The following is a 26131-nucleotide window of genomic DNA, read 5'->3' as shown; positions in this document are numbered from 1 at the left end:
TCTTGACTAGCTAATTTGTTCAGTCCAACTTTCTCTTAAAAGTAATCATGAGATGTGGAAACTGTCCTTGCTCCCTACAACACCATATTCCTAAACTCCTCATTCACAGTGCCATCAAGTCACAATAAAATGTCACTGTTGCCTATTTCTGTGCTTCGTAGAGTGTATCAAGAAGCAGAGTGACTGTGTTGAAAAAGTGAGAGTAGAAGTAACTATCTGAAATTAGTTGGATATAAACAAAGTTATTGATCAATTACTGTCTGGCCACCTCCTTGAAGGTGGCTCATTTGGGAAGCAACTTGAAGACAGCCCAATTTGATTGCCCAAAGAAAGCGTAAAACAAACCTCTCAGACATCTGAAGAAGAAAACCTCAAGAGCTCAAGTTCCACAACTGTTTAAAGTCACTGATAACCACAGGCATCAGACACTGAAAATGTTTAGCCCTTCTAATGTTTAAATTTTTAGCCTCACCCTTTCACTGCTATCTAATAACCTGTGAGAAATTGCATATCTAAGATGGGAACCAGGACCATACAGTTTCTGGAGTAAGTCACTTAATACTGACTTGTTACAAACAATACAGAGGAATCATTTTTAAAATTCAGTTTAATGTTATTTAAATATTGTCTGGGCTAAAGATTAGGCTTTATTAATTTATGTGCACAAGTTTTAGTTCAGAACTCCCAGGATATTGAGTCCAACCAAACACTACAGAGACACAGGGCAAAAAACTCATTCATAGTAAGCAACTATATCTTCTGCTACTCAATTATTCCTGTATTTCACTTCCAACTCAGCTTCAAATTTAAAATAGCTGTATGCAGGTTTGCAGGCATTGCTGTTTTAACATCCTGAGCTAATTAACAAATAGCTCTTCAGAACATCTGCCAGACATGATAAAGGAATATATGGATTAATTTCAATGTCAGTGAGTTTTAAAAAGCAGCTAGTAATCGAGAGGTAGTGGCAGTAACCCTAGTGCCAGCCAACACAAACCATTCATGAACAGCCCCAGTTTAAGTGCACAAAACCTCAGCACTTACCAATAAGGGCCAAACCTCCACTTGTCACACGGCTCTGTTCCACAAGGAAGTGCATGCCCACTTCAGGTTAGGAGACTGTAACTACTAAATCGAGGCGGTGGAGCAAGGAATGGCATCGTGTCGATTAACACAGGATGGATAACGCTCGCAAGTCACCTGCTATCGCAGTGGACAAACTTGCCATAAGCACCAAGCAGTATTGCATCAACTGCAACCCCAGCCTAGGGGGCCTGTAAAAGGACGATTTCAGCCATTTGCAAAAGCTCTGGCGTAGATCTTTTGTACAGGTACTAATTTAAAGCCACATTTTTACTGTAATCAGGCGAGATAGTTTCAGTAATGGCCCTAATGCAGAGACTGCTGGTCCATAGAGCAAACAACAAAAGCAGCAGTTATGTGGAACAGATTAAACTCTAGAGCAGAAGTGTGCTATTTTAAGCCTGCCTGTCTGACTCTTCAATAACTCTGTTCTAGCTATGGAACAGATGTGCCATTTATGCTCCACAACCAGCTCTCACATGGAAGTGCAGTAGTAAGGTGAAAAACACATCACCTCCCTAGAGATGAAAGGGCTAGAAAGGCTACCAAGCGCATCTCTTAATCTCCATACTTGTAGCTTCTGAAAAAGGCTAATCAGAAGACACTTACAAAAAACAGCAGTGGCTACAGCTTTCGCGGACTAGTACTACCAGGTGTCTTAGTTATACAAAATAGTAGAGTTTACTGACATCAGATGTTTAAGAGCAAAAAGAAAGTGGTGAGATCTACCTGCACTTGAAAACTGCATGAGGAAGACTGCTAACCAAATGAATTCAGGATAAATGAGTCCACTGACTGCACATCACTGCTAATCTATTCCATATCAACAGCAGCAGGCTCCCTCAAAGAAAGCATTTGTACACAGATGTGACTATGCTTAATCTGGGTAAAGGCATCACAAGGACTAGATAATTTAAAATAAGCATTTCAGCAAACTAAGTATTCTCAACTTACTCTCAAATTACAGAAACCTATTCCAAAACAAAAAACAACTATATGAAAAATGCACTACTGCTCACAGAAGTAAGAGTGCAAAGTCTCAGGACTGCACCCACAGATAGTATATCTTCCTTAGAACATATCCAAACCCCAAGGTTCGTGTCAAGAATAGCTTAGTTCAGTTTCTAGATGCCCAGTCACTAACATTCAGGAATAGAGAGTGACTTCTCTAACCAGCAGTCACTGCTGTTCCTACAGAGGCTGGTATAGTTAATGCAAACTTTATTTACAAAAGACACTTAAATTAGTTACTTCATGCCATGTGTCCATACAGAATCAACAGTTCAAGGATTACATGGAGAAGAATTCACAAAATTAAAAGTGAAATCACTAAAGATCTTCTAAGAGTTAAGAACTAGGAAAAGATCTTAAAGACAATTTTACAAATAAAAAAACAAGTTATGAGAAGCTAGTCTGAGCAAGAGGATGGTTGTTTACAGGTCTGTACACTAAAACTAATACACAGACAGCCTTCTATTGTCAAAGAGATGCTCACTGAGAAGCAGAGTATGTACAAATACTTGTGCCACAATGACTCAACCCCCCAAAATCCACTGTATTATACATAAACCAGTTTGTATACATTAGGCCTAAATGAGGCCATTTAACTATGAAGACTTCTAGTTTAGTAAACTAAAGCTGAAGACAGCCCAAGCAACAGTGTTGCTGTCTCTCTCGCATCTCTATTTGCGACTGCTTTTTATTCTCTCCAATCTTTTTTTCAAGTCATCAATATTAGCTGCTGCAGAAGAGGGTGAAGCCAGGGTAGTTCCAATGCCAGAGGAATGAGTCTGATTGGAGTCCAGGTCCAGATGTTGGTACTGCTCCCGTGACTCACGGAGCTGGGAGAGCTTACTGTGAAGCATATCTGTAGAGGACGCAACCGTAGGGAGTGCTGGTTTAGAGAGCAGAGATGTCAGAGGCGGTCTGTCTTCCTGCTATGGCGGAGGAAAGCGGAGTGTTAAGACAGATAGTGGCAAAAGTAGTACAAACCATAATCAGTGGCTTTTCATCTTCACAGGAAACACTAAAGACAGAGGAAAGGGAAGGAGCAATACAACACAGGTGATCTGGAGTGATAAAGTCAGTTGCCATTAAAGTCAGAACCATGCAGAGCTAACCGCAATATTCCGTCCCTATCATTTAAGTAGTTCACATTTAGCTTGATGTCTGGGGCAACACAAAGGAACTGCAATCTTTAAAGATCAAAAATTCACAGACAACCAGTGTTTTACTGAGATGGCCTGCTGCAGTCTTGGACAGCCTGAATTCTAACACCACAAGAGGAAAGTCCATGCCTATGTGCAGCATCAACAGCCAATTAGTTTTCTGGAGAATTGAGATGAGAAAACTTGGATTGATGGGCAAGACTTAAAATGTCAATTCACTGTTCTTTTACCAACTGATACTTCCATCTGTGTTAATTACCTTGTTATTGTCATCTAGGAAACATTTCCCCTCCTCAGAGCTGTGAGCTGATACCCAAGTTTGAGTTAAAGATTTAAACAGTGATCTATGTGCCTGGATGACTATTCCTACAGTGAACATCAATTCAGGCAGCCGAGTGCAAACTTCAATAATCAGCACTAGATTACTAACGCAGATCACCAAACTTAAGAAATTTTGGCCCACAGGTTTCTAATACTAAGCTCATTCAGCATTTCTGTGCCTCAGTATCCATACACCCAAAATATATACATTTCACTCGAAGTCTTAATTCAGCTCTCACAGTTGTTTTAGATCAAAAAGATCTAGAATTTCCACATCATTCAACTCAGAGGTCAATATATGTTAACTTTTAGAGAAGAGTAGTTATTCGAACATCTCAGACTCAACTACGTGGCAAGATACCAAACTACAGGGCTGTAGAAACAACCTGCATGTACACCAGTGCTGCAAAAACAGTGGACTGAAACATAAGCCTACTTGGCCAAGTAATGGGTTTAAAGTAATTTACACTAGGCATGGTGACATGCAGTGAACAGCTAGGACATGTAGTATCATAAGAGATCACCAATTCTGACTGGCATCTGCCTTTGGCACAGAAAAACCAACCATTTGAATTCTTAAAACAAGTGCAAATAAAGTGCCTCTCCTGGGGATTTACAAGTGTTGTCAAGTACAATACCTTTGCGTTGTCAAGGCCACAACGCTGCCTGAGGATTTTTAATCTTTCCAAGTAAACTGAAGGCCCCACTTCCTCCCCATTTGTGTTTCCTATAGATGAAGATACAGTGTGGGTAGAAGCAGGTACACACGTTCCTTCCATCTGAGAAGAAATTCCTGGAGGATGAAGAGAAGGTGGGAAGAAAAAAAATTAAAAGATTAAAAACATCAAAAAAGTGTAAACCTCTTGGGTCAGTTCCTTGAAATAAGATGAAATGGATGAAGAATCAAACAAACTATAAACTACCAAGCTATGTGCATTTGCTAGTACAGGCATATCAGCCCCTTCATTTCCTTGCAAGAGTGACAGTTGAAAACCAAGAAAAGAAATTGAGACATTTAAGAAGTGACAGCAGAGCAGCTCCAGAAGTAGTGCTGAGGCTGACAACTGAAGATGACCCTGTGGGGAGAGGAAGATGCTGATGTGGATCAGTAGTAACCATGATGTCCAAAAGAGAGAACTCAGCAATTGACAGCATGGGAAATATTTGGAGTCTTCTTTTTCTAAGTGGAGCAGTATTTCTGGGCAGACCTCACCACTGATTCTAACCCCTCTTTACCTCTCATTCAGGTAACTTAAAGCTGCTGTTTCTTCCAATTCAATTTGAAATAGTGATTTCTGGAAGGCATGTACCAAGGTTTTTAAAGTTTCCCAACCACAAGGCTAGGAAAGGATTTTACATTATGAAAAAACCTTGCCATTCTGAAATAAATGGCAAGTTCTAAGACTTAGTGTGGACAGGGATTTGTTTTCACTGCAAGTGTATTTAAAATAGATCAAAGAAGAATTAAGGTTAAGCTTTTATACTTTAATCTAAATAAAGTTCAGTTGCAAGATGGAACAATATCCTTTATTATATCGAACTATTATAGTTAAGGAGGGGAAAAAAAAAGACAAAAATGGGGCATGTAAATTCTGTTTTGAAATGTCTGTTGAACATTTCTTGGTTGTACAGACTTTTAGGATGACAGGTAGAATTTTCTGTCTTAGTCAGACACTCTTAGGAGGTTCTGAAAGACACATCATTTTCCTAAAGTAATTTACAGTACAGGGATAGGAGAAAGAACAGTAGTAGGAGAATAGGCTAAAGTCTCTGTGGAGGAACTGTGAAATGTGAAAGAAATGAAAGTCAAAAGTAGTTTTGCCAGACTGTGTATCAGTTTTTACTATCAGTTAATCATTTGTCACATTCCTTCCCTAATATTGCATTAAATACTCATTCGTGCTTATCTGCAATGAAAAGACTCACTAACAAAGTGTTTTACAGTAATTTATCAAATTAAAAAGCTGATTTATTGGAAAAGGGTTAAAGACTGCTATAGAAACAGTTCAAGTTATTTAAAACAAACTTTTCAATTCCACAGTAAACAATACTCCATCAAAAAATCTCCTGTACCATTTTAGTAATCCAAAGGTAAAAGGAGAACCTGACAGCTGCTGCTGTTATAAACCAGCGGTATAGTTTGCAGAAACAATTCTCGATACCAGACACATGAAGCATAGGTTAACGTTCAACCCACACTACAGGATATGAATTAGAACCGCTTGTTTACTAAGCTTTTCAGATGCTTTATATGTTTAGTGTGACTATAGTTATAACATTTTTTTTGTAAACAAAGAATGCACAGTCCCTGCAAATGGTGCCTCACGAAGCAACACAAGTGCAAGAAAATACGTGACTTGCTTTGGAAATCCATAAACATCTGCAAATACTAGTTTCTACCAGGGGACATGTAACTGCTGCTCATAAACAATCAGTTCTGCTATAACATGTACCTGTAGAAGCAGCAATGCGTCCTTTCCCCTCCCGTTCTGTTTCTATCAGCCGGAGGCCTCTTTCCACATAGCTCTGGAAGAACTGAGAGGAGTTTTTCAGGAAGGGCTCAATGTCTGCATCAGAGTATTTCTTTTTGTATTCATACAGCTCTGCGAGACCCTGGGAGGGAAGAGTTCCTCTGCATTACTACAACTGCTGCATACACCATCCTAATGCCTCATGCCCTCTTCCTTGCAGGAAGGGAACACTTACCTCCTTAGTGTTCTCCTTGGAGCCAATCTTCTTAAATATTTCTGCCAAAATATCGTTCACTTTGGCCTTTGAAGCCTTTTCCTCCTAAATAAATAAAAGGAGACTTCTTAAAAAAGTGAATAAAAATAAAGGTAAGTTAGATGAACCCACAGCGTCCTCATAGCTGCTAGCTGGATACAGAACTTCCAAGATGAAGAAAACCTTGAAGTGATTAGGGTTGTACATAACCACTTTACACAGAATGAGAGTAAGGACATCATCAAGCTGTAGGACTCCTTCTGATAAGTCAGTGTTTAAAACCTGTTTTGGGTATAGTTAACTTTTAGTAGATCAAATGCAGTGTCAGGCAGCATAAAACCTACTGCTGCACACCTGAATGTCCTGGAGAGCACTTCACCCTGGGACAGGCACAGAATATTCATGTAATAACAGATTCACACTGTAAATTCCCAAAACAGCTATAAATAAAAGTGAAACTAGAAGAGTATGTCCAACATTGGTTGCATGTTGGAAAGGCAATTACTACTTCTATTCCGCAATCACAAAATTAAGCTTGTTCCTTAAATAAATTGCCTTACATTCCCTCTCCCTACCAACACATTTACACTACTTACTGTGCGAGAAGCCCCTTTTTCTGTATCCTTATCAGCTTTGCTTCCAGTCTGGTCCATGGAGTGTTTCATTACTCTACACAGGTGAGCCTCCAACTCAGACTCATTTTTGTTGTCTATCATTGTTAAATGATCTAAGATCTAAAAGGAGAAAAAAAAGGGAGTACATTCAAAATAATAAAAAAAGGAAAAGCTTTAGAGACTGCATGAAGATCCAATTTCAAAGTACATGACTAGTGACTGCTCTGACCTTGGGCCCTTTCAGCTTGCACAGGGTGTGAAGCAGAGTCTTCAGTGTCCTTATAGGAAACTCACTCTTACATTGCTTCAGCTTCTCTTTGGGAAAGACCTTCATGAAAATGTGGATATCCAGTAGAATCCGATCCAGATTGATGCTATTAATGGTTTCTGGAAGAAGGCGCACCATTCTCCACAGACACTGGAACAAGAGTCTGACTTAAAGCAAGACAACTCAAGGAAGAAGCATTTCACAGAATCGTCTAGGTTGGAAAAGACCTTGAAGATCATCCAGTCCAACCATTAACCTAACATTAACAGTTCCCAACTACACCATATCCCTAAGCGCTATGTCAATCCGACTCTTAAACCCCTCCAGGGATGGGGACCCCACCACCTCCCTGGGCAGCCCATTCTAACGCCTAACAACCCGTTCTGTAAAGAAATGCTTCCTAATATCCAGTCTAAACCTTCCCTGGTGCAACTTGAGGCCATTACCTCTTGTCCTATTGCTTGTTACTTGGTTCAAGAGACTCATCCCCAGCTCTCTGCAACCTCCTTTCATTATATAAGGCGAGATTACACAAAACTATCATCGAGCCATTTCATTCTGCTACCACATACAGACATGCACCGTGTCTGTCTGCTCAAGCTGTATTTGCACTGGTACATAATTTTTGTAACTCTTTGTAACTAGCTGTACCATATCCAGATCCTTCTTTAAGGCTTATGGATAAAAGTAGCACTGACTTCTCTACCAATAACAGAGACTGAACGCTTGGCATGAAGAAATTTCAGCGGATAATGCGTATATTCTATATACACCCACACACAGCACAGAGTTCTTCAGGTTTAACCTCACTAAGTATGCTTAAGTTGTCTTTAAATCATGCCAGTTACTAAAGGGTGTTTTATTATAAAAAAGATCACACCCATGCTTTAATCTGCATGTTCACTCTGCCTGTCCTTAGAGATGAGAAAATACAAGCCAGCTCCAGCCTGGGATTGTTTGAATCCCTAGTACAGTGCTGTGCCTAAGCAAATAAGCCCAGCAAGTCACTGCACACCTGTGTGGAGTTTCTATTAGTATACATAAGCTTCTGTGAACCATTAGCAGGTGTTAAGCTCCCTCCTGGCATACATGAAGTCACTATATGTAACACCTAATTAGAAGATTATAAGAGTTATAAGAAATATTTCAAGTTATGGTCACTTTTTTTTTTTAGATGTTCTTTCAGCTAAGTTGATTCAAAATAAAGGAAGTTCAAAACCTCTACTACAGGCTCACCTTCATGACAAGTTCTGAAAACTTAGGAGAACTGGCTGTTGCTAGCAGACTGTCTTGGAGCAAAACAAGCAGAGCACTGGAAGGAATAAATTTGTAATCATTACACAGGAGAAGTGCTGCACATAAAAAAAGATGCCAACTCCTCATGGAGTATCGCAACAGAGACTGGGGTTAGTCCAGCAGTTTAGGTCATGTTGCGTAACAGCTCTTTTTTCTTTCTAGTGTGTTACAAGGGTTTAAGAGCCAGTCTGCTGAACTACAAAGCATACAGAATCACACTAAACTTTAGCCTGCCTCCAGCTGTGCAGATTGTGCAGTCAAATTCTGGTCACCCCCGACGATCAGTGATAATTCTTCATTAGCCAGCTGAATGATTCTACAGACATCATTATTTGCTTACACAATGACTAACAAACTCAGCCATTCAAGGAACACACAAGAAAGGGCAAATTGTGCCATCTTCATTACATACCTCAAGATGTTGGTCTGGTCAGACTTTTCCAGAACTTTCACTACCAAGAGGTTGACTGATCGGATGACCTGCTCACCCTCCTCAAGGTCTTCTACCCGAGAATCCAGCATTAATGTAATAAGACCATGCATTAGGTCCTTCAGCACACCAGTGGAGGCCTCTCGAGCCAGACTCTCTATCCGAAATAGCTACAAATTGAAGATAGTATTAGAAGTTTTCCCTGCATGCAATGTTTTAATATAGGGATTTCTCTAGACTACACGGTCAAACCATTTGACATTCCCCCATCCCTCCCAACATTAAACAATAAATAAAAATTTCTACTGAGCAACTTCTGAAAATACTTAGGCCACCAACTAAGCACTCAAAAGGTAAGGAATATTAAACCAAAGCTTAATAAAAGGGTTAGAGTGGCTGTGTTCTGTAGAAGCAACAAACAGACCTTTTTCCCTTCCCCAATTTCTCATTCCCCACTCCTTCTCAAAAGGTGCATTGGTGAGCAGACAGTTAGCAGCAAACCTTCATAAATAAGACTCGATAGTAAGCTAACTTAGGTATGGGACAGACATTCCATTTTCCTGCAACTTCTGCACAGAAATTATTCACTCTTCACTTTCACTCTTAGGTCAAAGCCTTACCGAGATCATGCTTCCAATAATGCAGCTGTAAAGTTTCACTATCTCATCTTTGTCTAGCTTCTCATCTGCCATGTGCGTATTGTAGATTAGCCGAAGCTGCATAAATGTAGCTATTAGGAATTGGTCAATGTGGCCAGACATAGCTTCTGCTTTGTCTTCCTGTCTGAGAACCTCATCAATCTAAGATTTAAAAACAAAACACCCAAGTAAATCAACATGATGCAAACAATGCAGAATAACTATAATTTTAAAATTTTTCTATAGGAAAGGTCTTGCCCTAAACCAATCAATTTTCCAAGGCACTTGTATTCTAAGCTTTCATGTGAAATCAGTAGCCAAAGACTTCTATTGCTAATCCCAATACAACCAATTATTTATCTTTTAGAGAACTGCAATCCTATCCTGTACACAAAAGAAAACATGAAATACTGCATTATGGATTCTGGAATTAACAGCTCTATGAAATCTTCTGGATAAAATACTTCTAAGTAGTTAAAGCCACCCTAGAAACATGTAAAAGCTATGAGGCAAGACAATTCTTTTGCTGAGGATGTGTAAAACAGTTTACATTTAAAAGTTAAGTCTCACTGGCTTAACTGGCTTTTTCAAACTTACAGCACAGATACTTGACAAAAACAAAGAGATAAGCTTTTTTTTCTTAGTGTTTCTGTGTTAAGAGTCTATTCTACATCATCCAAGTGGAATTTCTATTGCTAAAGCGAGTCAGATGGCCCCTGTGCACTTCGTTTTGTCATCAGGGAGATTCTGAGCAGAGTCCACGTCACCCGACATGATTGCTCCACCACAGTGCAACTCATCACCCTCGCAGACAAATAGTTCAGTACAGTGAGATTAGCTGCTACCGTAATTCGCTTACCTGTGCCAGAGCTTGGATGCTTGTATTTATATCACCACTGGCTACTTGGGAAATCACAAAGTTGATAGTAGAAGCTGTGTTACTGTGCATGTCATCAAAGTGTGGGGACACAGCACGGATTCTGAACAGTTGAAGAAAACAGGATTTCATTACTCTTTGGAGAGACAGCTCTAACATACACTGGACTGCTATATTGCAATGATGGTTGAGAGACAAGGGAAAAGGATTTCATTCATCACAGAGGATACTCAAGGAAGGAATCATTCCTTTTCACATGTCTATTGCGCTACCTGTAAAGACACTGATGATGCACTTACAAACTCAAGATCCTTTTACTATAGATCAAATCTTTCATTAGAAATAACTTCTCTCTAGATTCCAGAACAGTACAACAGGCCATCACTTTGACACTTCTCTCCAAATGAGCTGACACTACCTTCTTGTGTAACCAAATCTGAACGTAGAAACTAGCATGGTCTATTCAGCTTCTCAAAATAGATTTTAAGTAGCCCTACTGGTTTCACTTAGGAGTAAACTAGACTCACTTGGGCTCAGGAATCAAGACTGGCTCAAAGATGTCATCTAGTTTGTGCTGTACAAGTGCTGGCATCTCACACCTGACAGTACCGTTGTCATTTTCAATTTCATCAAGATCCAGCTGAAACTCCCGTGGAACTGTATGTGCTGTCTCAGAGTGACTGCCCATGTTGCGGTTTTGGCTACAGAAACCAGGAAAGAGGTGTTTATTATACATACACAGGAGGCAAGAGTATTAGCACTAGCATCCACTGGTAGCCCTAAAGCTCTCATAACAGAATAGCACAGACTTTGAAGTTCTAATTTTATTCAAGCCCTAATAACCCCCTTTGCCTTTCCCCTAACCATTAGTAAAACAAGCTTTTATGGGCCAGAAGAGCAGGTGCTAGTTACTTGCCTTCCTAGTTTCCCTTGTAACCCATCCTGAGACCCCCTGCATCTGTGATAGGTATGCAGTGGTTCATTTTAAATAGATACGTAGCACAGTTTAAAGTAGTATTAATGGAATATAGCCTTAAAGTTAATGAGTGGCTTGTTTTTGTTTTTTTTTTTAAAAAAAATGATGGACAGGAGGCCTTGCAAGCTCATCTGAACCTAGGACTCCCACCATCCCACATGACTTGTGCTGTATACTAGATTTTTCAAGGAAATGTTCTAACACATAGTTCTCTACAGAGACTTATTCTAAGATAATGAGCAGGCAGCAAGGAATAGAGTTTCTGAGCTTTTTGTTTCTGGTAGTTGCCCCAGGCTCTACGATTCAGACATGCTCATCCAGTTCTGTGCTATATGTCTGCCCTAACAAGTTAAGAAAAGGGTCCAACTGACACCAAGTTTAATGTAACACATAGGAAGTTCTCCCAATATTTCTGACAGCTGCTTAACGTGGAAGTGCCACGTCTGCCTGCAGTTTGACCTGTAGTCACCATGGCAGAAACATGTATTTTTGGTTGTGGTTTTTTTGTTTGTTTTTTTTAAATTTAAGACACAGACCTGTAAATAACCTAGAACTGGCCATGGTAAACCTGTCACCCTCAGAAAAGGATGACTAGGATAGAAATTGCAAGATACAAGAGCCTTGCTACCAAGGAGTTAGCGGGCAGTACTTACATCCTATAAGTGCGATACATAATTCTGTCCATGGAGAAGCAGTGAAAAAAGGCACAAGACCATTTAGAAAGATTTCAAGACAGACAAGACAAAAAAGTTTCAGACATTCTGTTTTATACTATTTGGCCAATTTTCATAACATGCAAAGATGAGGATACAAGAACTAAAATAACATTGCTAGACATGATATTAGCACATACACTATGCAGGCTACAGACCGTAACGTATCATTACATACTTGAGTTTGGAGGACATGTCCTCAGCTGGTCCCTTCCGCAGCATGCTAGTATTAGCGCTGATGTTTTGAGTACGCTGAGGTTTCTCCTCTGCCTGTCTCATTGGAGTAACAGATGGTCTCTTGGCTGACCGTTTTATTCTTTCCTCCAGCATGCTCATGTCTTTCTCAGAAAGCTATAACACACAACGCTTTCACTCAATTTGAGTTGTATGGATTTTAGAAATCTTGGTCACCTAGAGGACGTACACCACTTACTACTGCAGACTTACGCTCTCCAATACCAAGGATAGGAACTGTCAATGCTACCATGTAGCACCAAATTAATAGGGCCACTCTGGACTGCCAGATGCCACTTCAGGAGCGAATTAACCCATACTGACAAGCTGTAATACTGAATACAGCTATTTCTAGCCCACAGAATTTCCAAGAAACAAGTAATCTTGAATTCAAACCATGCTACTATCATGACTTTCTAATAGTTGCTTGTGTTGCTGCAAAAAAACCAACCAAACAAAAAATCCCCACCACCTCTCTATACCCCCTATTAGGAGCCCAGGCAATGCTTTAACACTATGGACCCTGCACAAAAGCCCAAGTCATTTTGAGAGTTGACCTGTTCAACATACTCATAATTCAACTTGAACACGAGGTAAGCCAACTGAACGTTCCAGCTCACACAGCGAGAAGAATCATATTTATCTGCTTACCCGCAGGACCGAAGGTTACCAATAACTACATTTGAACAAAAGTAGCCGTGACAATTCTGTGGGAAGTACTGTCCAGCATCTCTATGATTGAAAACCTTCCTGAAAAGCTGTGACATTGTGGGACTACATGGACCATACCAAAGCTCAGAAAGTCATGGTTAGAAGGGGCTGAATGGTTCAGGTGCTACAGTTCTTTTCTTAACCTTGAAAATCCAAAAGCAAATGCACTACGCAACACTGAGGCGGCAGCAGATTACACTCTGAACCACAGTTAAAATAAATGGGAATCTAAAATGCTAATAAAAATGCAACACCAATTCTTAGGAAGATGGTTCCCAGAGAAAGTAAGAGTTACATGAAATTTCAAACTTTCAGAAAGTTGGAAATTAAAAAAAAGGCAGCCTTGCTTCCCTGCTTATCATACTCCATAAAATACCCATCCAATAGCTTGTATGCACTATGGCATATAACACAACAAAAAACTCCTACAGGCATTAAATGGACTGGAATAGGATAGATATGTTAAGTGCTGCTAGAAACATTACCAAGACTGCAAACTCAGCGAACGGAACAGGAAAAAAAAATGGACTAACAGCTCTTGATACAGGTTAAAACTCAGTATACTTAATCTGTTATACACAATAATTGTAGCCAACACAGTGAACTAGCTTTCTGCTGCTGAAGACTGGAAATTGAGTTTTGTCACCTTTAACTTTTACTGCATTTTAGATGATATGGATAAGTATGATTTTCAGAGAACAAACCAGCAGCAATACAAAGCAACACAGTACTGACACAGACCTTAAAGCACTGGAGTGCAATAAGATAAAGTAAACCAAACTTACCTGACTTCAACTGCAAAGCAGTTGGTGGAGGTGGGCATAAAAGAAGCTGAGAGCACTTGATGGAGCCCCAATAACTAGACTTTTTTGGCCAAATAAGTTATCCAAGTATCACTCTAAATCACAAGTGTTACCTATACAGTTGACTAGAAAGCAAGTTACTCTTTATAAACAATTTCATTCCCATGAAAGTGTTTTGCTCATTTCATAGAATCACAGAACAGTTTGGGTTGGAAGGGACTTTAAAGATCATCTAGTCCCAACCCCTCTGCCACAGGCAGGGACACCTTCCACTAGCCCAGGTTGCTCAAAGACCCATCCAGCCTGGCCTTGAACATTTCGAGGGAGGGAGCAGCTATAGATTTCTTCCAATTTAGTTTTTCACTCACGAACACCCAGGTTATATATCCCACAATCAGGAATTAACCAACTAACTTTTAGAGGACCTGTGGTGTAGCAAGTTATTTTCAACATTAGAAAATGCTCTTGACACCAACAGCAAGGTGCACCATGACCAATCACAAGCAAAACACTGCTAATCCCCTACAAAAGTGTAAGGATTTGAAAAGAAAAGAAAAAAGTTATTAAAATTCTTATTTCCAGTTACACTCACATTTCCAATCAGCTTGAACACTTGGTCGCCATGAACATTATAGACAGTCACAATGGTGTTCAGTGCAGCATTGCGCACAGTGTTGTCCCTATCACCAATATGAGTTGCCATTTCTTTTAAGGCTTTCCCTGGAGTTGGCTGGCATACATTCATGCCATATGATTCAACCAGACATCCAAGCTCTTCCAGGCATTCTAAAGGAAGAAAATGACACGTGCACATTCAAGTTTAAAGCTGCTGGGAAGACAGCCCTCCCAATTTCTGTGTTGCTTGCACAACTTGAACATTCACTGTAGGGAAGTATCAATCACAATGCTGACGATAGATATACTCCAGGTGATTTATGGGATGAATAGTAAACTAGAGGTTCAGACTAATTCACACAAACAGCATCTAAAAGCTTGCCAGTTATCCCTACACCCTTGAAATATTTCCTGTTACCATATATGAGCAATGTTACAGTTAACTTCACGTCCAGGTAGTTTAGAAGCTGTGAGCTTGCAATGCTATATTACATATATAATTTAACTTCCTGGTTATATCAGGATAAGATATTTTCAAGGTGACTAAGGAGTTGTTTGAACTACAAACACCATACCACAAATAATTTCTATAATAGAGACAGATGTACAGTGTAGAGACATTTCTTTCCGAAGTCTTGATCAGATTAACTGATTCCCTTAGTCACTTGGACAGTAGTATTGTCACTGTTCTCCCCAGTACTGTTTCACTAAGACAACAAGCCTACTCAAGTGAGACTCAATGCTAATAGCAATGCAACAGATTGCTCGTCTTTGGAAGGTGCAAACACACCAAAAATAAAAAGCAAGATTATACTACTTTAAAATTCAATCCTTTAAACACTTCAAGCATTTGAATAAAATGCTATATATACACAAATATCACATTCCACCAAACATTATTATGCTGGGTTTGCCAAGATGCAAAACAACGCAATTTCGAGTACTTTGCAATTGCCCAGTTCACGATGCCATTTCCCACCTGCACGCTGTTTTGAGTTTTTGGATTTCGTCCCCTCCATGATGAAAGTGAACATCTTGCTAGCTGGATAGATGAGACACATCCTGTTCAGAATGGCACGTACATCCTTGCGGATGACATCTTTCGGTTCTCCTACCTAGTGGAAAAGTCAAGCAAAAACAAGGGAAGAAATAGAGCATTTTAAACAGTCTCACGATGCTGTTGATTAGTCTAAATGATGTTAGGAAAGACAGAATTATTCTCAATACAAAAAGCCTTCTAGGTAAATGAATTTTAAAGGCAAATACGCAATACAGAATCATAGAATCACGTAGGTTGGAAAAGACCCTTAAGATCATCGAGTCCAACCGTTAACCTATCACTGCCAAGTCCACCACTAAGCCATGTCCTTAAGTGCCACAACTACACGTCATTCAAGTACCTCCAGGGATGAGGACTGCACCACTTCCCTGGGCAGCCTTTCCCAATGCTTGACAAACCTTTCAGTGAAGAAATTTTTCCTAATATCCAATCTAAACCTCCCCAGCACAACTTGAGGCCATTTCTTCTTGTTCTAGTGCTTGTTAGTTGGGAGAGGAGACCAACACGCACCTTGCTACCACCTCCCTTCAGGTAGTTGTAGAAAGCAGTAAGGTCCCCCCTCAGCCTCCTTTTCTCCAGACTAAACACCCCCAGTTCCCTCAGCTGCTCCTCATAAGACCTGTGCTCCAGACCCTTCACCAGCTTCATTGTCTGTCTTCTCTGGACACCCTCCAGCACCTCAATGTCTTTCTTGTAGTGAGGGGCCCAAAACTGAACACAGTATTCGAGGTGTGGCCTCACCAGTGCTGAGTACAGGGGGACGATCCCTTCCCTAGTCCTGCTGGCCACACTCTTTCTGACATGAACCAGGATGCTGTTGGCCTGCTTGGCCACCTGGGCACACTGCTGGCTCACATTCAGCCGGCTGTCAACCAACACCCCCAGGGCCTTTCCTGCCGGGCAGCTGTCCAGCCACTCCTCCCCAGGCCTGTAGCGTTGCCTGGGGTTGTTGTGACCCAAGTGCAGGACCCGGCACTGAGCCTTGTTGAACCTCACACAATTGACCTCGGCCCATCGATCCAGCCTGTCCAGATCCCTCTGCAGAGCCTTCCTACCCTCCAGCAGATCAACACTCCCGCCCAACTTGGTGTCATCTGTGACCTTACTGAGGGTGCACTCAATGCCCTTGCTCAGTACTCATTTATAAATGATCTGGACACTCGTGACTGGCTACCAACTAGATTTAATGCTTTTCACAATACATTTGGACTGAACATGTTACAGTGTATGATGGTATCCTGCTATATTCCTCACGAAAAATAAGGTTAGTTTCTGTACAATGAACTGTACCTTTAGGATGAGATATGGGATGAAAGAAGATGCTTCATTTTCAGTAAGGTGATACTCTTCTTGGCTGAGCAAACTGAAAAGCAATTTAAGGTATTCAAGTGCTTTCATCAAAACACTTGTGTTGGTATCAAAGAACCGCAGGGTAAGCCATTTTAAGATCAGATCCAGGCAGCTGATGACTCCATCTTTTTCACTCTCCAAGTGCTTGAAGGGGAAAAAAAAAAAAAAAAAAAAGAGGTTGAGCAAAATGAAAGATGCTGTTCAAGAAAAGAACAGAATAAGGAAAAGCTATGCCTGATAAGACTGCCTACATTTATTGGTTGATACCTAGAATCATAAATACTCACTTTTAACTTACACAGCTTTCCAAAATTTTAATAGAAGTCTCTGGTGAGGAGATTTCCTCTTCTCCCAAGAAACAATACTAATACCAACTTCATAATTCCTCTGAAAATTACTTCTATATATGTTAAGGTTTCAACTTCGCAAAACAATGAGCCCTGGCTCCTCAGAGAATTTCTATTTCATTTTAATTCAAGCAGAATCTTTCATAGCAGAAAGTAATTCTATACAACGTCATCTATTACCACAGATCCAAACTCACCTCAACCATAACAGCCAGTGCTTTGTTGTGGTGCTGAAAGTCTGCATGAAACATCTCATCCTGTAGCCATTTGGCCACACAACTGGACATTTGAGTTTTTAGCTGCTCAATATATTCATCACGGGGAGTAGTGAAATTCCACTTTAACACCTGTAAAAGGCAGCATTTGGAACTCAAAGCAAGCAATACCTTCTCTTCCTGAAAGAATCTGCAAATTGGATTCCTTTTAGCTCTGCTTTAGAATCTGTTTTCAAAGTCTTCTCATTATCAACGAGTAATGGGAAAAATTCAGTGGTGTTTTCTCTATGTGGAGTGGTTATCTTTAGGCCACCATTTAATTATCACTTAATTAAAATGGGTGTTTTTAAGCTGTAGATAGGCCTATTTACTAGCAAGTTACAAAACATGCGTGTTTTAAGTAATAGGATTTCCCTACGAAAAAGATTATTAAGCAGGGCTGTTGAAAATGTATATTAAAGCATTTACAACATATCCTAAAACTCAAATTAGACCACTGTTTTCAGGTAAAAACTTGACGATACTCCACAGCTGAAGACCATCTCTTGGAATTTATAAAAAGGCCTTTGCCTCTTATGAGTGTATAAATGCACAAAATTTGGAAATCAGAAGAGAAACACCACGGTAAACCAGATATTGGCTGGAGAAAGTCAACTGAAGAACTATAATCAATCCAAGGGATGGACAGAGACATGCCACAGCATGTTTAATTCTAAACTAAAACCCAAAAGAATGCGTTAAAATTACACTCCTTCAAAACATGTGAATACATTCAGATTTTTTCTCACCTTCAGACCTTTCTCATCTTTCATCCTCTGTTCTTTCCCATTTGGGACTATGATAAAAATAGGACCCGATTTATCATCATCTTCCTTCAAATTGGGCTTGCTTAGCACTTTCTTCCCCTGTACACCCTGAAAAAAGCAAGGTATTAGCAGGCAACACAAGATGTATATATGCCTTGGTCTTGGCAACCGCAAGCATTAGATACCAGCCAACCTCATGCTGCCTATGTGTACAGAAGCCAGAGAGAAGTTGGAAGAATAACGTTGATTAGAGTTTTAAAAGTATGTGCTCTGCTGCTGTGGAAGCAATACCCATGACAGTGTGTGCAGTAGTAGCCTGTGAAATAGGGCACATCACTCCCAACCAGTGTGCTAGTCACCCACACACATCCCTAAAACTCAGTGGGGTACCTGTTTGATAGCTTTGCTCTTTGTCAGACTGGTACTGCCTTTGCTGAGGCTTGTATTAGCTTTGGACAGGCTGGTATTGCCCTTGAACATAGGGCTATTAACATCTGACTGCTGTAAATAAGCCACAGAAAAGGCTTTGTTGTTAGACAGCTATTTACTGTTAAGAGAATTACCATTCCTTGACAGAAGAATATGTTGATTTAGGCAAATTTACAACATCCTTCAAGGTTTGTTTGTTCATTCCTGCCATGAGTCTGAACCTACTTCAAATGTTCTTATTACAGCACTACTTTAGACAATGGAGGCAACTGGGCTGTAGAACAATTTGTTGGGGTGGGGGTTTTTTTTTGGTGTTTTTTTGTTTGTTTTTTTTTGTTGTTGTTGTTGTTTTGGGGGGTTTTTTGTTTGTTTTTTTTTTTTTTAGCTATACACATAGGACAAACTTGAAAGTTAATAGCAAAAAAATTACTGTAACACAAAACAACAGAAAAACCTAACCACAAATTCAAATGTAATCAGTGGAGATTATTATTATGCATTTAAGTATCTTCCTTCCCTTTTTGCACTTGTGATTGAGAACATTTTACCCTTCATACTGTAAAGGAGAGATGAGTTTCTTTTGATACATGGGTTCAGAATTATTGTTCAAAGTACAACATTGGAACTGCAATGGTAAGAATGAATTCTCAACAGCAAGGTCAAGGAGGCCAGGCAGATCTAGAACATAGACTAAGCTGCTCACAAGACTGCATTCTTGACAACAGACTAAGAATTAAATAGGCAATGACAAAAGTAAGTGATTAAATAAGTGATAGAGGACAACCTGTCATTTCAGAACTCAAGACAAGCACAAATATTCTCAGTAAAAGCAGTCCTTAGCAAGAGCTATACTCTTCTACATTAAAAAACTACAGCTATTAACTTTATAGAAGTGATTTGATACAAAATAAAATCAACATACCTTAGCTTTAGAGGAGGCTCCACCTGCTTTGGCTTTTTTGGGATCAGGCTTGGATTCCATGGTATTAGACCCCGAATCTTCAGCAAGTGCTGGAGAAACAACAGACCATTTCAAACTACCAACAAGCCCATTTTAGGTCAGCACAGTTTTCCATTCTTATGGCAGAAGAAAAACTGTTCATGGATACAATATGCTTATCACACAGAGGTCTGAGGATTTTAGACCGATAAAAGAAGTTCCTTAAATTCCACGTTAGCATACAAAGTTTTCATAATTAAGATCATCATATATTAGCAAATTTGTCATAATCAAAACGATTTAAAAATGCACACACATATAACCCCATGCAGGCTAATGTCTAGAGCTATAGTTGCACCTAGTTTGAGCAGGCAAGCTAGCCCCAGCAGAGAGATAAGGCAGGACTGCTTCTTCAAATCACTTGTCCCCTAATTCTGTTACGCTCTTTTGTGTCAGCACAAGCATTCTGGTAGCCCCACAGTGAACTATACTAAGGAAATAAGACCAGATAAAAATTAATGTGAAAGCATTTTTAAAAATGTTATGTTAAAATTAGATTAGTATTACAAAAAAAAAAAAAAACCATAACCCTCTAGTCCATGGGTTTTAGCTTCAATACCAAGTAGATATTTTCAAAGAGCAGCTGACAGATGGTTGTGTGGAAAGGAAAAACCCTCCTACATTGCAAGCTGACTCAACTGCAAGGAAGACCAGAACTGCAGACAGAACTCACTAGATTACACAGCTATCTGTAACCCTAACGACAATGAGTTCCTCTCCTCCTGCTAAGTATGTTTCTTCCTCTAGCACATCAAAAAGCTTCAAAACCACCTTTTTCTCAGTCATTTCCCAGAATGTAAGAGAGGTTACCTGATACAGGTTGAAATTTGGCTGGAGCTGCTCCTCCTACCACTCTGGAAGATGCTTTAGCAGGAGGAGCTGGTTTGGCTGGCATGTTGGCTTTGGCCTTCTCAAGCATGGCCAGTACCTGGTCTTTGGAAGTTGGCTAGAGAACAGAAAGGGGAAGAAAAAAAAAAAAAAAGATAAATTTGGAAAGATTAGTGATAGTGATTACTAATACATGCCACAGACAAGGAAAGAGACAGTAGTTTGAAACAAGCTATTCTCTTTAGCATCTTCCAGGATGTTTATCTTAAAACATCAATGTTTTCAGATATTTCTGTTTTGAGATGAAACACCGTTCCATTCAGTTTCTTCTGCAAGACCTATGGGAAACATGTGAACCAGTAATCTGTTCTAGGTGAGCAGTCCCATGATGTTAATGAAGTGCCCTAACAGCACTCAAGGGTCCATAAGATAACCCAGACTGCTAGAAGCCTTCTTAAAGCATGTGTTCAAAGGCACAGAGCTAGATAATAACTGGTATGGAAGCTGCCTGCAGGTTAATTTTTCAGAAGAAAAACAGACTGAATAAATGTCAGGCTCCTGCAGTGATAAACCTGTGGTGGCAGTAGTCTTTCTGAAGTAGAGAAAGCTCTAACTCACAGCCTCCTGATACTATTTTCAGCCCCTCTGAAAATATTCAATGCAGACAAGCTTACATGACTCAAGACAGCCTATCATGAGATTGTGAATGTGACTTGTTAATATCCACTCATTCAAGGTCACCTTATCTAATCTTAGTGACAGAAATACCTTCAGCTTGCCGGTGGCTTTTGCCATCTTCTCAAAACCAAGATGCATCATGAAGAATGGCAGGGCATCCTGCGCCTTTTTACGCACATCCCCATTTCGATCTTCAAGGCAGGAGTACAGGTGAGGCACACACAAGAGTAGGTCAGAAGGAACAGAACGGAGAGTAGGTAACTTCTCAGCCAACCAACCAAGAAGCTGAAAGAAAGTTTTAAAATAAAAGTTTTTGAAGATGTGCTCACAGTGCTCTGTCAGGCCACAAGTGTCTGAATAGTAGTCCTTCACATACATCTATGTAAGTAGGAAAAAACCCCACCCCAACATTTGTTCAGACAAATATTCTTAACCAACACCAACTTGCACGTGAGCAATTAAAAAAAAAAATTTAAAAGTGAAGTACAGCATGTTAATATGCAGCTATCTTAAAACCTGGAGCCCAGTCTCATCGGACAGCCTGGGCTGTTTCTTCATTTTGAAAGAAACATCAGAATTTCAGCTGCACTTTGTCAGTCTCAAATATATTAATGCCTACACTCCAGTTCTGGTCTTCATTACCGTGTGGTTAATTTGAGGGAAAACACACTAGCTCTTAAAATGCTGGTCAAAACAGACAAGTTCCATTTCAGAGGCACTGAAACCTGAATAACAGCTATCATTCAGGAAGAAAGCTCGTTATTAGCCTTTTGAGGTTTAACAATTCTATGTCAGTATGAAGACACAGCTACTTGTTTACTCATGTAATGGCAGCACTGCGTCATTTCGGTCTGCATAGATAAACACAGTCCATAGCAAGTCAAGTTATTTTGATTAGACACACATAAAGAGAGGTTTAGTTTAGAGGTTCACCTCTTGTCTTAGGAACGGATTTTCCTTTTTGAGCTCTTCAGATAGGTCTTCCCCTTCCAACCACTCTTTCATGCCGGTTTGTTCAGCCCAGGCATTCACAGTTGCTAGTGCAGCAGCACGAACATTATTCTGTAGAAAGAACAAGATTTAAGAAGAATAATCCTAAAAAGGGGTCAGAATATTACAATAAAATAGGCAACAGATTTATCTTTCCCATGAACAGTTTCTACATCACAGGCTTTGAAATGCCTATTTTTATTCACTGCTTGAGAAGTCTAAGATTCAGACGAATTTAGTTTTAGTGATGGTATCAACTGCAGAAATCACTGAATCAGACACTATACTTATCTATCATCATTTTAAAAAAATAAATTTAATAAAGAGGGATAAAGAGTATCTTTAAAAGCACTTTGTACCTGCTACCATTCATTGATGAGGATTTTGAGAGTCTCCAAACTCTCAGACAAGCTAAAGAATAAGGTTAGTGATTTATGTAATGCTTAAAATAGACTTAGCACATTCATAAATCAAGGCAAGTGGGTTATGGAGTCTGTTATTAGGGCACTCTTATTTAGGACACACATGAGCAAGTCAAGTCAGGAACAGGGGAGTCCTCTAACTCCTACCAATTTCCATCTTTAGTGGTTTTTTTTCCAAACAAAATATAGAACAGCATCCTTCTTTGAAGCAGCTGTGTGAACTTACAAGAAGTCAGATGGAATACTTAACAACCATGGTTCTTCAAAATGTTATCAGTACAGACGTGACTCCATACATATGACACTCTCCTATAGGCTGAATTTCTGAGACAAGCTGATAATGTAACATTCATTTACCTTTAGTATGAATCAATTTTAAATGCAAAGGTAACATCCAAGCATGTATCTAAACCAGAAGTGAGCATCCTTCAATAACTTGTCCCATCTTTGATCTCATTTGAGGAAAAGAAACAAATCATGTGCTGAAGATAAATAGATGCTCATCAGCCTCTCTGACAAGGCCTTGGTTCCCATCACCCAAACTTAATTTGTCTTCACTCATGCTATAAGCTCTTGATTTTCCTCAACTCTTCAGCAGGTCCATCATCAATGTTTTGAAGTAGGGCCCCAAAAGGATCCTCATCTTCAAAAACTCCAGCAATTGGATAAAACTGGGTAAAATCTTGCAGTACATCAAAAAAAGTTACTACTGTAACAATGTTTGAATGAGTATACAATCCTCTGTCAGCATTACAGTGCTTACAAGCAACACTGGTATTACGCATTTTATTAACAGCGCAAGTTAATCACAGTTGGTCTTATCTTTAAACCATGTACTTGGAACTGAAGGGACCCTGCTATTTCCTCAAGGTAATAAAGAAGAAGAATACAACTTAATGATGTAAAATCTCAATTCTTTAAGACTCTTAATGAAAAAACAAGTTGAACTAAGAGTTTTTATCTAGCCTTAGGTCCAGTCCTAGTCCTTTCATCACTTGGGACAGAGTAGATCCTGTTTCTGCTTTTTCCTACCCACATTCAGAGTAGAAATACCTGAAGTACACCACCTCAACTGCCTGTGACTTCTGGTACAAGACACTGGCATCTTCCCAAGCCTCCTTCCCCCATTGCTTCAAATAGCTCTTTCCCATGGTCCTAGCTTTGATTTTGACACAGCATCTTGACAAGCTCGACACTGATATCATACAAGCTTCAGTGTCAGTTGTGAAGTGTCCTGTTTCTACCTACAGTTCAAAGGTCTCCTACACAGTGACACAAAGACAACACTGTACACTGGAATCCACACTGATATGCTAAAAGAACAGAAGTTCTACAAGCAACTTTACCAAGCAAATCTGATTAGCGTCTAACGTAGTGTACTTTCAGCATTAGAAGTATGCATGCAGTCACCACATTTAATTTAAAAGCTGTATTATGACACTGACTGGGTTTATTTACATTCAGCAGAATATATCTCAGGCAGAACATATATTCAGGTACACATACATACTTGGATAATAAGTTGTCATTTAGGTAAGAACCTTTCAAAAAACAAAATCTGTAAGCTTCCAATGAAGTTTTAACTACCATCCACCTCTCAAAAACAAGTCCAGACAGCAGTAGTTATTCTCAGGCACAGCTCAGATAATGAGCAGCAAAAAGGAAGATGATCTTGAGTGTCCTACCTTACTGTCTCCCAGGACTGTAATGACAGGAATGCCCAAGTTTTTCACATGCTGTTTGATATTGGGGCCCATTGCTGTTGCTAACTGCTGAAGAATGCTCAGTGTTTGTTGCACCTGCACATAAACAAAAAGGCTGTGAATAAAATACTGTTACAACCATGTGCACAAAGCTCCAAGTCATACGGGGAAAAGTAACACCGCTGTACCCCTAGGCTTTTACTTTAGTATCCCTGCTCAATGGTATCTATTCCAGACTTCAAATTTGTCACACAGGTAGATAAAAATTATTTCTATATTCCGAGTAAATTAAAGGTCAACTAAAAATATTTTCAAACAAGGGACTTTTGTCACAAGCAGAGCAATTATTTAAACTTCTTGGTTTGGTGGGTTTTTGTGGTTTTTGTGGGTTTTGGGTTTTTTTGGGGTTTTTTTAGATTTGCTTACATTACATTCAGAGTAGAGGTACATTTTCCTTTTTCTGAAGGCTTTTTTTTAAAATACAGAGCAAAGACAAAAGCTAATATTTATAAAAATAGGCAAATATATGATCTAGAAATATACAGTTCATTGTTTTCCAACTGTTGATTTCATGACACTGTAACAGACTGAGTAGTAAGAAAGGTTCAGAAATGATAGTTTGTCTTAAGTTCTAAGCTGGAAACAGCTGAAAGGATTTTGAATAACATACCAAGATTTTATTGGAGTCATTGAGACGACTCTTCAATGCAGCCGGAAGCTCTCCTATGTTTGCCTGTATGAACTTAGCATCATTTATTATGCTTGTCACTTCGTCTAGACCTTCCTTTCTGATCTTCCAGTTTTTGTCCCCAATCTTAGACACTAGTTCAGATGTGATCTTATCACTGTAAGAGGAAAAAAAAAAGGTAAAAAGCTCATTCTCTTAAGTTATGTGTCTTTTAGTATCTGAGTGCTTTAACACCACAGATTTCTGCTTAGAAAACGTTTATAAACACAAAGTTTTGCATTGCAGTGGAAGTATGTCTTCAGGTTGTAGAATCCAAACCTACCCAATATCTGTTCTTGGCAAGAGATCCACAACATCGTTCCCAACATCCTCCTGTTCCTCTTCCTCACCATCATCCTCACCTGCCCCACTGTGCCTAGAAATACCACGAGTTGGGGCTGGTGCCGTCTGACCTTGCATCTGCAAGCAACACAAAAATCAGAAACGACTATTTGTTTTCCATTGACATTAAAAATAAAAGCACTTGCGTGATACGAATGCGTTGTCTCAGGCTTCCAAAACATGCTATTCAAACAAAACCAGAAACTTTTAGAAGTTTGTCATGAAAAAAGTGACTATTGACATAGCTAGATATAATGAGTTTGCAGCTGCTTTGGTGAGCTGTCTTAAAAACATCTGGTTCACTTACAAAAACACAGGTTGGACCACAGTATTACTACAGATTCCAGCTACTGAAGTTTCCAAGTAGTTTTAGTGATACTTCATAATAAGAGCGCTACACTTCATACCTTTTCAAATTCTGCATCTATCTGGGAGAGAAGGGCTGGCTTCTCATCCTCAAAAAACATTCGCAAAGGAGGTCCCACATAAAGATACATAACTCCGAGCAAGGTAATGGCAGAAGTCCTTACAGCCTGCCAGAAAGAGGATAAAAGCACTCAGTCTTCAAATTAAGGATTGATAATAATTCAGGATTAAAATTCTAGATTTACTCACTGGGTTAGTTGCAGCAAGAGCTGTCTTCACATTACTGATGAAAGCTTTGACATTCAGTCTGTGGGAAAAATATCCCCCGTAAGTAAAATGCCACACAGGAAGCACCAACGAGAAACAAAATCATCACAATATGCCAAAGAAAAAAACC

At 39.6% G+C, this 26131-nt stretch overlaps 1 protein-coding gene and 1 non-coding gene across 4 annotated transcripts in view; both read right to left on the bottom strand.

The window, feature by feature from the left end:
• Positions 1-589: 589 nt before the first annotated feature.
• Positions 590-26131, bottom strand: part of CKAP5 (cytoskeleton associated protein 5) — a 54754-nt gene continuing 29212 nt past the window's right edge. Inside the window, exons 19-45 of one of the 3 annotated variants that reach the window (XM_074867709.1) lie at positions 25984-26041; positions 25776-25901; positions 25310-25446; positions 24970-25144; positions 24282-24395; positions 22118-22246; positions 21275-21469; positions 20489-20624; positions 19601-19689; positions 18232-18357; positions 17426-17575; positions 16822-17025; positions 15451-15586; positions 14449-14642; positions 12287-12459; positions 12049-12072; positions 10947-11120; positions 10402-10522; positions 9525-9704; positions 8887-9074; positions 8415-8490; positions 7140-7328; positions 6893-7030; positions 6279-6362; positions 6026-6185; positions 4211-4365; positions 590-3020 (exon numbers count right to left, since the gene is read on the bottom strand). In XM_074867709.1, the coding sequence (XP_074723810.1) occupies positions 2766-3020; positions 4211-4365; positions 6026-6185; positions 6279-6362; positions 6893-7030; positions 7140-7328; positions 8415-8490; positions 8887-9074; positions 9525-9704; positions 10402-10522; positions 10947-11120; positions 12049-12072; positions 12287-12459; positions 14449-14642; positions 15451-15586; positions 16822-17025; positions 17426-17575; positions 18232-18357; positions 19601-19689; positions 20489-20624; positions 21275-21469; positions 22118-22246; positions 24282-24395; positions 24970-25144; positions 25310-25446; positions 25776-25901; positions 25984-26041 (3886 nt within the window). In that variant the 3' untranslated portion in view covers positions 590-2765. The remainder of the gene's footprint in view (positions 3021-4210; positions 4366-6025; positions 6186-6278; positions 6363-6892; positions 7031-7139; positions 7329-8414; positions 8491-8886; positions 9075-9524; positions 9705-10401; positions 10523-10946; positions 11121-12048; positions 12073-12286; positions 12460-14448; positions 14643-15450; positions 15587-16821; positions 17026-17425; positions 17576-18231; positions 18358-19600; positions 19690-20488; positions 20625-21274; positions 21470-22117; positions 22247-24281; positions 24396-24969; positions 25145-25309; positions 25447-25775; positions 25902-25983; positions 26042-26131) is intronic. The other 2 variants (XM_074867711.1, XM_074867712.1) reach the window with 2 other exon arrangements.
• LOC141943639 (small nucleolar RNA SNORD67) lies at positions 10242-10352 on the bottom strand. The gene has a single exon (XR_012629021.1). It is a non-coding gene; the product is annotated as a small nucleolar RNA SNORD67 (small nucleolar RNA).

Source organism: Strix uralensis, chromosome 4 (assembly GCF_047716275.1).
Source record: "Strix uralensis isolate ZFMK-TIS-50842 chromosome 4, bStrUra1, whole genome shotgun sequence".
NCBI lineage: Eukaryota > Metazoa > Chordata > Aves > Strigiformes > Strigidae > Strix > Strix uralensis.
The sequence above is the reverse complement of the archived record's forward strand: the minus strand, read 5'-3'. Positions and strand labels throughout refer to the sequence as shown.